Below are 14,119 nucleotides of genomic sequence, written 5' to 3'. Positions count from 1 at the left end.
AAGAAAGGGGTGTGTAGAAGTGTCTTAAGACTGCAGAGCTGTTGTAAGCAAAGTTGGGCACGGCTGTTGGGGAGTCCTCTAACCAGTCTCCTTTCAGAGAAGACTGAATCCTTAGTCTCCAGGAATGGGCCTACCTTAGTGTCCTTGCTGTGCTCGGGGTCCAGGAGCAGCCCTGGGAGGCATGGCCTTAGTGCACACCTGGTCCCACGTTCCAGAGCAGAGCACCTAGAGACATCGATCAGTTATGCTTCCTGCAGTTGGAGCTCTGAGAGCCACATTTTCAAGGCTACCTGTTATTCCTACTATTTAAAGAATATTCCTGTTATTTAAAGAATGAGATCCATGTTCCTTGCATTGCTCTTTCAAAACCATCCTCTATCTGTCCTAACATTGTCAGTCTAAAACCATCACTTTATTCCTAACAATCTGTAAGTATGTAATGTTTCTCAAATCCACATAGAACTCTTTCATTTATTTCAGCAATGTGTGTTTTACTGTTCCCTCCTCCCCCTTCCTTGAATATCCTCCCTTTCATTCCTGATGTCTTTCTTCACAGCCTTAAATCTCACCCAGCCTTTCACGCATTTCTCTAATGCCACCTCCTCTCTAATCCACTCCATTAGGTGCTATCTGTCCTTTTCCCTATGGGTGGTGCTTGCATTGTTACCAGTTGTACTAGTTAGGATTAGGTTTGACTGTAAATCATAAAAACCCAGAATAAAAATAGCTTAAACAAGAATGCAGTATTACTACTCTCTCCTGTAAAGGCCCAGGAGTAGGTGGCTCAGAGTTGGTGCTGCTACTCTGCTCCACAAAGACCTCAGGGACCCAGGAGCCTGCAGGCTTTCTCTTCTGCATCTCTAGGGTGTGGCCCTTCCCTTCAGGATCAGGGATGCAGCTCCAGCCATCATCTCCATGTTTCAAAGGGTAGGATGGAGGACAGGGAAAGAGGGGGCAGAGAGCAGGCATCAGCTGTCCCTTAGGTAAGGTTTCTAGAAGTTCTTACATTGCCTCTTACATCCTGTTGACTAGAAGCCAGTCACATGGTGATATCAAGCCACTAGAGTGGCTGAGAAATGTACTCTTTATTCTGGGTGGCCATGTGTCCGATAATGAGAAAGGGAGAAGGGTTATTATCAGTAGACAACTGGGAGCCTCTGCTCTAGACTCTGTCTGGAGTATGTGCAACTAAACATGGTACTGTCTGTTCTGTGTCACAACCCTCAGCGAGATTGTAAGCTTCTTGTGATAGCTACTGACCCGGATAAGTCTGTCTCCCATCTGATGCTAAGGGTGCCTCTCATGGAACAGGTGCCCAATCCGTATTTATTGAGTACAGAAACTAAGAGTTTATCACCATTTTTTACAGAGTAAGAAATGAAATGGTATTGCATAACTTTAGTAAATCTATTACTCATTTTTCACCAAAGTAACTATCAGGAAAAAAATTTTCAGAGAATTGAAAAAAGAGTTAAGCTTCTGTTGATTTAAAAGTAATTTTAGTACTTCTGCTTCTCTGTGTCAGCATCTGTATGTCTGAATTTATGATCTCTGGCTGGTTGCTTAACTATTTTGGGTTTCATCTGGTTCCTACTGTTAACATAATGATGATAAGAACAATGAAAGTTATTAATACTATTATTATCACTTTAAAAGAGACTTGGACAAGGGTCTCTTCTTCAATGGACTTCTTTCTCCCAATAACCACCTTTTCATTTTTCTTATCTTTATTATTATCTTATTTTCTTTTCCCGAGACTTTTGCTGTCTATGAAATATTTGTAGTTTTAAAAATTGTTTTATCAACCTAAATCCTGCACTTATCTCATAACCTTTTCTTGGGTTTCCACCTAGAGATGATGTATGAAATAGGAACCCAGGAGTGTATGGCGTTTTGCATGCCTTCTCAGATTATAAGTCTGTGTCATCCTCAGTAGATGTTTAGTCTGAAGTCCGTCTCCTCCTATGTTACTATTGTCATTTCCTTTTCATTTATACATAATATGAGACATGTGGTCAGTACCCGATTTGACCAAATTACACTTAAACTAAAATGTACAGCAAAGAAAGGAAAGACTAACCTGTCTTCCCAGGAACGAGGCCACAGACTTGAGGAATCTCTGTGGACTCCCGGCTGCTCAGGAATACCATCTGAACCACTGTCCCCAGAAGCATTTTGTCCAGGTTGGGTGAGAAGGATGGAAGACGGGAAAGTATTGGAACTTTGAGAACTCAGAACACTTGGACATTTTTCCTGAGACATACATTTTATTTTGAAATGTCTCCTACTGTTAGGCTTTCCTATTTCTTCAGTTAGTGATATTACAGTTAATACAGGCATATCCTTACAATTGGAGTAAATTTCCATAACCTGACCCTCTTTGCCCAATTTGTCCCCATCACCAGGGAACATACGAAGTTTCCATGGAAAAATCTGTTCTATTCCGTTTTCCCAACTCCAGCACTGGCACTGTTCTTATGTACCCTCTGACATCAGGTTAATCTTTTATGTTCAACCGATTAAGCAAGAAACTGGAAAAAAACTGGGAAAAATATTTTAAGTTCAAAAGAATTTTTAATTTAAAAAAATCATAAAGGGTCTTAAAGCAGAAGAAAGAAAAGAGAAGAGCTTAATCAAATTCTTCTAGGCCTGCTTGAAATTTCCCTTGGTTTGAAATGTTTAAAAGATTGTTTTATTGGGAGGGATAGATAAAGAACATAACTGAGGAAATAAGATAGGCCCTAGACCTTAGACCTTAGTCATTCTAGAATCTGATGAGAAAATAAGAAATAGGGGAAAATTCATGTGGCTTTTACATTAAGTGGCAAAAATCAACATGCCCATTAACATGTTGGTAATAAGATTACTTAGGCTATTTTAAAACTTGTTTTAGATGGTTGAAAAATTGTGGATCTTTGTCTTTTTAAAACATTTCAATTATAGTAACTACCAAAGTGGTAAATCATCAAATACATTTAAAGCTGCATTTTCCAATAAAGACATACACTTTGCCCTATAATTTAAGACTGCTCTGTTTCTCTAATCATTTATTTAACTCTGTTTTGCCCGTGTTTTTCACTGCACAGAAAGAACTCATAGCTATTATTTCCACAGGGAACGTGATGCCAACAGAATCAATTACATGTATGCTCAGTATGTGACAAATACTATGGAAGCACTTAATATCCCAGATGTCAGCAAGGACAAAAGATTTCCCTGGACGGTACGTGACCCAGTTTTAGACTTGGAGCTTGAAGGCTGTTTTCCCATCAGAGCTGTGCTTACAGGGACTATTCAGCTGAAGGGCTGGCCCTAGAATTGGCTACTTAGGAGCGATCTGTGCTTTCCCTGATGTGAGGAAAGAGAATGAAATAGCTCATAACATCTATTGAGAGGTGGCCAGCTATACTTGAGGATTTTTCTCTGTACTTTTACCATTTTTCAACATGTATTAATGAATTATCATGAACTAATTTTGAGGTAATTTAACTATTACCTACTTAATGTCAATGACATTCCTTAGATAGTACGGCTAGAGTTCTTGAGTTTATCCTCAAAAATTAAGTTCCGCGTGGCTTGAACTTAAGTAATTGGTAGTCTCCTGCAGTGAGTAGCTCTGGAAAAGTGAAGATCTTCTTTCCTTGACAGCAAAGCTACAAAAAGATCAGTTTCTCAGACACTGAAAACTTTGAATTCTAATATTTTCTCTCATCTTACTTCAGAAAAGCTTTGCACTTTGAGGCAGCTGCCTTGATATTTTTATTTGCATATCTAGGAGACCTTTTTAGAACGTTAGCAATATGGGCAGTAGAAACAATGGCGGTCCTAAAGAAGGACAAGTTTGTAACATGTGGTATCCTAGGTGGTGTTAATACTTTCAGATTCTGTCCCTATCTACTACATAGGTATAGTGGATACTACACAGGTATAGTAGATGCTGAATAAATATTTTGCTTAATATTACCATAAGCTGCTTGGAAAGTTTAAAATGGAAAAAAAAAAGAAATACAGGTTATTATTTTTAATAATTTAAAGATGAATTGCTTTATATTGTATTTATGTGAAGGTCATTAGAATTTGTACATTTCCTGTACTCTCATGTAATCTAAAACTAATAAGAGATGAATATATTAGTGGTTTCGGATGTCCAGTATAGTTTATATAGCATCTAATGGGCAAGTCAGTCTTTTCATAATTTTTAGCTGTTTTATTTTGTTTTGTTTAGAATGAAAACACAGGAAATGTAAACCAGCAGTGCATTAGAAGTTTGCTTTGCACGCCTATAAAAAATGGAAAGAAGAATAAAGTGATAGGTAAAGCCTTTTCATTAACCTCTCCTCTGCACATATTAAAGAAAAAAATGTAGTCTCAGAAACTTTCTTTCAAGTATAAATTTAAGGAGTAAATGTGTGAAAAAGATAAAAATTGGAATAATAAAAGAATTTTGAAATAATTTTAGATCCATAAATGTCAACAGACATTTGTTAAATATCTTATTAACTATGATGTATTTTCATAATTATTATAATCCTATTTCAATAGAATTTTTGTTTCAGAATCATGTGTAGAAAGTTAGTGGGCTGAGAGACATCAAGTTGATAATGAGTATTGTTTTAGAGTCTCACTTCTTCGTTTCTGATTTTTTCTTTTTTGAATATGTGGATTAGATTATAGGTTGTATTCATTCATTCATTCAAAAATATTTATTGAGCACTCCACTGTTGTAGGCACTTGGGAAAAATCAGTGAACAAAGCAGAAATCCCTGCCCTCCGGAGCTTACATTCTTATATGGAGGTTCCAGAAAAATGTCCACCTCAGGAATGTGGGAGAATGCATTCTCAGAGAAAAGGAATGATGTTTCCTATTATTGACATATTTGTTTCTTGGCACTGCATGTTATATTAAGAGTAGAACAGAAAACATGGGGCTTTATATGCCAATCATGCATGATTGACACTGTGAAAATAATCTGTACTGTTGACATTCTTCCAAGAACTTGGAAATAAAGGAAATAGGCATGCCTTCTAAAGGCTAAACTTTTAAATAAAAACCTGAATGGAGCAAGGCTTAGATATATAAGTTTACCTTAAAAAGTCTGAATAGTTTCCAAGACTTGAATTCAATTGTAATTACATGCAAGACTTGAATGTAATTTGATTGAAGAAGAGTATCAGTCATAGAGGTAGGGGAGGGGAGGTATCGTTCATAAAAATAGAAAAAAAAAAATAGACAAGTATTGCAAGTGCCTATCCAGGTTCTTCCCAGGGTCAGGGAGCCTCGGCCCCTCATGTGGAGGTGGGCGTAGAGAGTTGTAGCAGGGTGTGTAGAGTATTCTGACCACATCACAAGGCCATCACTTTGGTGGCAATGGATGCAGCAGGTTGTAGCTGATATTTCTCAGCAGTTCCAGTCCCTTTGCTGGTGTACATCCTTACTGGGAGATGGATACACTGGCTTATGTCATGAAACATCCCACCGATCTGACCTCCCTTGTTCTGATAATTTTCTTTCCAAGGTAGGTTAACTCAGAGGAAGAGAATGCATTCTTCATATCCTCTCAAATATACTGATTGCTTTGACAGTTGTTTCTTCTTGTAAATCAGTGAACTGGACTTGAGGCAATGGGCTGGAGTGCAGGTGCACATACGCCTGTTCCTGGGCAGATCTGTTTCTTGTTGGACATTAATACTATGCTGGGGTTATATATCAGTCTTGTGAACTCAGTCACTGACTCCACCCCAGAGAGACAGATCTGTCCTCAGCATGGTAACCTAATTTCTAAGCCTAAAAGCTGGGGATCAGATCCTGACCCTGGTGAATTGCCTAGTAAAGCCTCAGAAGCCAGCCTGGCAACTCCTTGCTGGGCTGTTTAGTCAGCTGCCTTCTTCACAGTTCTCAGAGAAGAAAGTAGGGGCTGATGAATACGTATGTAAGCCCTCTTTTCAAGATTATCACCCATCAGATCTCTAACATAAACAAAAAAGAAAACTGACAAGGGTGCCCTACAGTAAGATACCAGGTAAAAGTTATATCATAAAATTTTATTTCCTAGGCAGTTCAAGGTGAAAACTACATTATAAAAGTTATGCTTTTTTTGTATAAGTATAAAGATTTACTACAAGCTGCCTTTGGCCTTTGAAAATATGAAATGAAATTCCAGAAGGGATGCATTTTTACTAGTAAGATTTCATAAGAAAGAGGACTGAGTGGCAGCTTGCCGCATCAGCTCACATCTTCACTTTTCCTCAACAGCATCTCTTTGGAATAATAACTGGGAATGGGAAGTAGCTGGAAGAAGTTATACACCAGGCTTCTCATAACTTTACACAAATGAGAGCTAGTTCAGCGAAGTGCAAATAGCCCTGGATGGGAACAGGACTCACGGCATCCTGTTGGCTCCAGTCTTCCTTTAACCATTTAAAAGGTTATGGGCGCATTACTTACTTCTGTGGAGTTGAACTAAATAACCTTTCAGATATGTTCAAAATTCCCACTGTATGATCCTGTCACTGTTTCAGACAAATGAGCAAAAAAAAAAAAAAATTGCCACTTGAAATAATCAGACTTCTCTTGGCATACATTTTGTGTCACCCTACTTGAAAGCAGAGCCAAAAGTAAGCAAATGTTGTTTTTGGAGAGGAAAAATTCTCTGTAAATAAAAAGAAAGAAAAAAATGATTCCCCTAATGGGGTTTTTTGTGGGGGCTCAAGCTGATTCCAAGTATGAGGGAAAATTTCCAGTGTTCCCTACTGTTTTATAAGTGTGACAAAACGGAGAATTTGCATTCTCAACTATACTTTCTGTCCACAGATGCAGCATGGAAAATATCATGGTTGTAGATAATTTTTCTTACATGTCACATACCAGATTCTGCTTTTATATAATTCTAATAGAGAATCCCCATAGAGTTACATGCAGAAAGACAGACGGGCCCATGTGTTTTTGGTAATCGTCCTTCCCCCTCATTTTTTTCCATTACTGACATTTAGATGAAATTATAGAGATTAGAGCCTGTATGGGGCCTGTTGTATCATCAAATGGATTCCCTAAGGTATTATTTCATAGCGAATGTTTTCTTAGTGCTCTGGCTAATACAGAGTGTTTCCATAACTTTACTTCCAAAACGATTAAGGAAATATTTTTCTCATTCAACATTCATTCATTTTAACCAATTATTTCCCCTATTTATTAGGCTAAATATGCCTTTTTCCCAAATCATATTTACCGGAAATTCTTACGCCTATTTTTCCATGCCAATTTCAGGGCAGATTTTGAAGAAATTAGTCCCATTCTCATCCAAAAAAATGTTTAGAACATCTCCACTTTCAATAAGTTATATTTCCCTCTCGCTTGTATAATAAAAGTTATAGTGTTATGCCACACATTGCTTGACAGTAAAGTATGAGAGAGAAATATGTATTTGTTACTGGATGTATGTCCTAAACTGATTACTCTCCTAATCTTTTGCTCATCTGTGTGTTGCAATTTGATTCCAAGGTATAAACAAATATTGTAAAATTATGTAGGTTTACATTTGACTTCTACTTCATTTTATTTTCATATTAAATTTTATCATTTGGCAATATCATCAACTGCTCATTTGTTTATAAAAAGTTTGCTGGGATTTTCCTAATGCAAATATAATTAAACTGTGCGGGGTCATCCATGGTACACACTGCTTACAATGCTTAAAGTCTAGTTTTTTTCCCAGTTAGAGAATTATAAATTATATTTAGTTATAATAAGCACCAGCAAATAAGACTGTAGGGGCAGTAATAATTGGAAGAAAATGAGAAAAAAATAAAAGTAAGAAATTATAGTTTAAAATCATAAAAATGAAAATCTACAAAGTAAAAATAAATATAAGGAGTATAGTTTCAAGAATTGACTGAAGAAATAAATAGAAATATAAGAAAAACTTCATAGTAGCACTGGAAAACAGGGAAGCTTACCTTTGAGAGACCAGAAACACTGAGGAATTTCTGGAAGATATGAAGCATATACCATTTGTAAGAACACATTACACAACATGGGCAAAATTTCAATAGAGATAACAATATTAATATTGAACAAAGTAGAATTTAAGGTAAAAACATAATGTGAAGGGTCACTTTGCATTGATTAGAGTTAAAATCCACAGAGGAAAATGTACCTGTCCTAAATGCTTCTAATAAACTAAATAACATCATTGACAAATAAAAGCCAAAGTTACTAAAAATAAGGGAGAAATGGCCTTTGGTACGCTTCTCATAGAATAGTAAAGTACAGGAAAAAATAGAGAAACATTAGAATTGATTAATAAAAAATGAAATGGATTTAAATTGGCAAACATAGATTTACTTCTATATTTCATAATTTAAAAATGCAAATTTCTGTCAAATATCCAACAGAAATGTACAAAAGTTGATGATACACACACATACAGCACAAACTCAGTTATTTCTGAAAAGTAGAATTGACAGCCACGCTCATGGATCACACTGCATTAAAACTGGAAATGCATAATAAAAGGAGAAATTGGAAGAAAAAACTCACTTAGAAACTGAAGAGCATTTTCCTAAATGACGGAAGAAACCAAAAATCAAAATGAAAGTACAGCATTTTAGAAAATTAATAGTTGTATCAATAGAACATAAAAACTCACAGTACACAGTCAAAGCTCTACTCACAGGAGACACTTAGCTTTAAATACTTTATTATTAATCAAGAAATAACGACATTATCTGAACTAAGTGTTCAACTGAAGGAAGAAATTAGAAAAGCCATGCTTTTCTCTTTCTCATCTCTATGCTGCCCCCCCAATAAAGAAAAAAATAGGAAGAAAGCAAGCAGAGGAAAGAAATTGAAAAGATATATAAAATGAGAAGGGATAATAAAACGAGAGAGAATGGGAAAACACAGTAATCATAAAGAAATACCCAACACAGAAAATGAGAGAAACATAATTAGGAATGAGTAAAGAAGTATAATTACAGATACAGATGAAATTTTAAAAGAAGTTAGATAATGCAATATAACAAAAAGTAATACATTTTGATGAAATGGAGAAATTCTATAAATATTGGTAATAACCAATACTAACTCAACAGGTGTTTAAAATTTTTCATAGAAGTAATTGAGAAAGTTATTTTTCAAGACATTTTTTAAAAAGCTGGGGCTGGCCCGGTGGTGTAGTGACTAAGTTCATGTGCTGTGCTTGGCAGCCCAGGGTTTGTGGGTTCAGATCCTGGGTATGGACCTACACCCCAGTCATCAAACCGTGCTGTGGTGGCATCACACATACAAAAAAATAGAGGAAGATTGGCGCAGATGTTAGCTTAGGGACAATCTTCCTCAAGCAAAAAGAGGAAGATTGGCAACAGATGTTAGCTTGGAGTCAGTCTTCCTCACCAAAAAATAAAAAGAAGAAGAAGAAAAAAAGCTATTGCCCAAAGGAAATTCTAACCAAAGTGATCAGATGAAAGGAGAGGATGAAATAAGGTGAGACACAGAAAAGGAAGAGGCAAAATAACTCACAAATGATCTGATCGTGAAATGGAAAAACCCAAGAGAATCAGCTGAAAGGACCTATCTAAAAAGGAAGCTTAAAAAGTGCCTGGTTGTCAGTTATTAAAGAGAAATAACTTTAATATTATGCCAACATAAATGTGTTAGAAAATTATAATGGAAAAATCCCATTTACAATACTAACAGGGAATAAACTTAGCCAGAAATACGTAGCATCTATATGGAGAACATGCCATGGTATAACTTAAAAATCTTTAATAAGTGAACTGACGTAACATTTCCTAACGATAAGAATTTTGTAAGATGTCAGTTTTCCCCAGATTAGATCAGTTTTAATACATCTCCTCATACGAGTTTTTTTTTCATGGGGAAGGGGAATTCTTCACCAATGTTTATAAAATTCATCTGGAAGAATAATATATAAAAGGAATCAGTTGATAGATGGAGAATTGCCCTATCAGAAATTAAAATAATGCTGTAAAAGTAACATGATTAAAAGTGTGTATCATATGTGTGCTAGAAGAGGAGATAGTAAGATTGATGGAACACAATAGAAAGTCTAAATGCAGACCCATGTCCGGTATATAGAATATTTGTGTTATTGTATGTAATAGAGTATATTTCATTGTTTCTAAGGTGACATTGGTTGAAAGACACCATTTTAGTAGTTCCAAGAAAGAAAAAAATGATTTCAATTAAACTATGACAAGCAATTGATGAGGATGCATACTGATTTCAAAAACATTAAAATGTGAAAAAGTACATAATAGTTGAAATAAGTATGAATTTAAGATTTAAGGTGACAATTCAAACCATTAGAGAATAGGTAACTATTCAAGTATTGTAAGAATCCAGTAGCAATTTGGGGAAAAAATTAAGTTGAATTAGAAGATTAAATGTGATACAATGAATCTATAAAAGTACTAGGGGAAAATATAGGTTTATATGTAATCTTAACATGGGGAAGCTTCTTTTAAAAGCAAGATACTCTACAGCAAAAAACCTCCTCAAATTAAGATAATTGACAAATGACAAGTGCAAAAAAAAATATTTGCAGGATAGGTGATAAGGGCAAGTCTTACATATTAACAAGACAGGATGCTAATTTTCGAGTCTATCTTGTGTGGTCGAGAGAACACGAGACTACAAGCAGGATATCAGAGCTGACTCCCTGCTCTGCTGAAAGGCCAGGAGGAAACTGTGGTTAGTAACAACATCTGATCCCTGGAATTATAGAAAAGGAAACATAATTGTGTGCCTTTAGAAACCATCTAGTCCCTTCAGCATAATTTCGAGAGATGCCTTCAGTGCCAGCTTAGCTCTCAGCACTGCCATGATGACCACATGAAATGATGTCTGCACAGGTACTTTGTGAACTCTAAGAATATTAAGTAACGCTTATATTTTACTATCTAACGGTACTACGTCTTGGTTTTCTCCTAATATGTTTTCAAATATTTTATTTTATAATTGTACACATTAATTGGTGTCTACTGAGTGGTGCTGGTTTTTTTGCTTCTACATTAACTACTTTGTTTTTATATATAAGCAATTCTAATTTTGTATGGCTTACTAGTAGATGTGGCATCTCAAATCACCAGTTTTGAATTTCCTTGTTGTACTCTTTATCCATTCTTTCAGTCACTAATGAAGAAGCTGTGAAAACTCTATCTGTAAATGTGCCCAAGCTTTAAACTTTCCCACAGAACCCTGTTTGTTTGTTATAAACCTTCTTCATAGCTTTTTTTTTTTTGAGGAAGATTAGCCCTGAGCTAACATCTGCTGCCAATCCTCCTCTTTTTGCTGAGGAAGACTAGCCCTGAGCTAACATCTGTGCCTATCTTCCTCTACTTTATATGTGGGACGCCTGCCACAGCATGGCTTGTCAAATGGTGCTGTGTCCACACCCGGGATGCAAACCGGCGAACCCCAGGCCACCGAACTGGAACGTCTGAACTTAACTGCTACACTACTGGGCTGGCCCCCATAGCTCTTTTTTTTTAACTTGAGTATTTTTGTTTGATAGAATTAAATTTTATCAAGAAATCAGGGGGCCGGCCCTGTGGCCGAGTGGTTAAGTTCACGTGCTCTGCTTCAGTGGCCCAGGGTTTCACCGGTTTGGATCCTGGGCTCAGACATGGCACTACTCATCAAGCCATGCTGAGGCAGCATCCCACATAGCACAACCAGAGGGACCTACAACTAGAATATACAACCATGTACTGGGGGGTTCTGGGGAGAAGAAGGAAAAATAAAATCATTTTTTAAGAAAGAAACAAAGAAATCAGAGGGATTTATCATGAATGCTATATACTTTTATATAAGTAATATATAAAAATAAATATTCTTTATAAATCTGACTGTCCTTTGACAGCTTTCAAAGAATTAAATTGTATGCCTAAAGAAGTAATTTGTCTTCACCCTTTTCCTCCTCTGGGCTTAACTCTGTGTATATGTCTATATCTGTATCTATGTATTTAGTGATGGATTGTAACATAGACACACTTTAGCTGTTCTGTTCTGAGCTGTGGTTGTTACAGCCAACTCTTGATATTTGTACACTTAACATTCCATTTCAATACCTGTCAATTCCAGAGGTGTTAATTAATACCTCTTAATATATTCATTCATTTTGACTGAGGCATAGATTTGAACTGCTGTCCAGGAGAGAGTTACTTAACCAGGTTGGAAGCCTAGCCGACTGCCAGGTAGCCAGGTCTCAAGCCCTCCTTGTTATCTTTTACTTTCATACATGCGGTAATTCTTATGAGATGATAAAGAGAAAAATCTTGCTCATGAAAAATGGTCATCACGTAGGAGAAAACTTGAGAGAACACTGAAAGGCAATTACACTGTGATGTGAGGATAGGGGCATGAAACACGTGACTCGCAAGAAAATGTGGTTTGGGAGATGGCCAGAAGCTATGTAAACAGTTCCATATTTATAATGGGGGATTCACAAAGGTTGGAGGACATAACCCTGTTTTTACCATACAAGGGACATGTTCTTTTAAGATAGTGAAGGCTGACTGCCATTTAATCATGGTTTTTACTTGTAGTGTCCAAATTCATTGTGTTTTGTTTAAAGTTTTCTTGATAATGGAGTAAGTGTTGGAGAAGTAATCTCAGCAGTACTAATCCAGATAGATAAGGATATCTTTACAGTCTAAAGTAAAAAAAACTTCCACAAACAAGCAGAAAAGAGCAAAAATGAGAGTACAGATCATTTGTAGTGTTAAAAATAAAGTGCGTGCACATCCGTGGTCATAAAGGGACTTAACATACATCAGCATGGACTCAATGAAATCCTTTTGTGCTCCAGGAAAAATAAGAGATAACAGACTATAGTCTTCATGGGAAAATAGTTGGGGTCACAGCTGCAGTCCTGCATTCTTTCATTAATTCAGTAAACATTTTCTCAGTTCCTGCTATATGCCAGGCATTTTGCTAGCTGAAGAAGTGGAACTGAAAAAATAAAATCTCTAAGCCCAAGATATGTACCATCCAGAGAGAGAAACAGAAATAAAATCCACACGATACACCAAGTGATAAGGTTCAGGGCACAGGAGAGAGTTGTGCCTGCCTCACCTGGGAAGTGGGAGGCCACCAGGAGCTCACTGTGGAAGAGATGTAGGGATCAACTGGGACAGCAGGAGAGAGGGCAGCGGGGGGCAGCACGGGCAACAACAGTGTGGGCAAGCAAGGTGCCGACGAGACTGCTAGCAATGATCTGACTGAGGTAAAGGGCACAGAGCAGCAGCATGGGGTCAAAAGTGGGCTTTGAGGCAAAGCTGAACTGGGGTGTGAATTTTAGACATAAGCATACTAGCTCAGTAGCCTCGCGCTAATTGATTAACCTTTCTGGGACTCAGTTTCTTCATCTGTAGAATGGGGATGGTCAGAGCTACCTCACAGGGTAAATTGGGAGGACCAGAGGTCATGTGTTTACTAAAGCATTTAGCACAATGCCTGCCCCATGGTGGGCCCCTGAGGGAAGTCTGTTATCACCTATTTAGAGACAGAAGAGATAAGGACTTCAATGACCCTTTGTTATGCCCAGAGGTTGGAGGTCACCAAACTCCTCACAGAGAGACCACTAGGCTCAGAATCTCATAGAACAACTAGTTGGATAAAGATTTATCACAGTGTTGACGTAATCTTCCATTTAGATTGACCATGTTTGACTTTGTGTGAGAGGCCAGGACTTGGGAGGTGATGATTTTCTTCAAGGATTAGTTCTGCTTTTATTTCTAAGTAAATAGTCATTTTTATTTGCAGTCATTTGCAGTATCACAAGCTGTCTGCAAATAGGATTCTCCTGGACACAGAGGTGCCTATTTGAAATTTGAGACTGTCTGTGAATTGCCTGTTTTCTACATTCTACTTAGTATGTAACTGTTTTTAACTTCTGTTTTCTCAGTAAGGAAAGGCAGTCTGCCTGACCCAAAATTCTGATGGGCATCAAAATTGTTCTCTTGGCAAGTGTGCAAAAATCCAATTAGTCTCCAAAGGACAAACTGTCTTCGGGGACTCAAGTGATGTAAAATTCGTGACCCAGTCTGGAAGAAAATAGCACTCTAGGATTTTTGTAACAGTGGCAACATATATTTA

General features: G+C 37.0%; 1 protein-coding gene across 3 annotated transcripts in view; it reads left to right on the top strand.

The window, feature by feature from the left end:
* PDE5A (phosphodiesterase 5A) overlaps positions 1-14,119 on the top strand; it is a 130,261-nt gene that overhangs the window by 64,731 nt on the left and 51,411 nt on the right. For all 3 annotated transcript variants that reach the window (XM_044767297.2, XM_070504690.1, XM_070504689.1), the window contains exons 8-9: positions 3,115-3,223; positions 4,226-4,313. In XM_044767297.2, coding sequence (XP_044623232.1) covers positions 3,115-3,223; positions 4,226-4,313 — 197 coding nt within the window. The remainder of the gene's footprint in view (positions 1-3,114; positions 3,224-4,225; positions 4,314-14,119) is intronic.

This window comes from Equus asinus, chromosome 3, assembly GCF_041296235.1.
Source record: "Equus asinus isolate D_3611 breed Donkey chromosome 3, EquAss-T2T_v2, whole genome shotgun sequence".
Lineage (NCBI taxonomy): Eukaryota > Metazoa > Chordata > Mammalia > Perissodactyla > Equidae > Equus > Equus asinus.
This window is presented reverse-complemented; position numbering and strand designations above follow the sequence as displayed.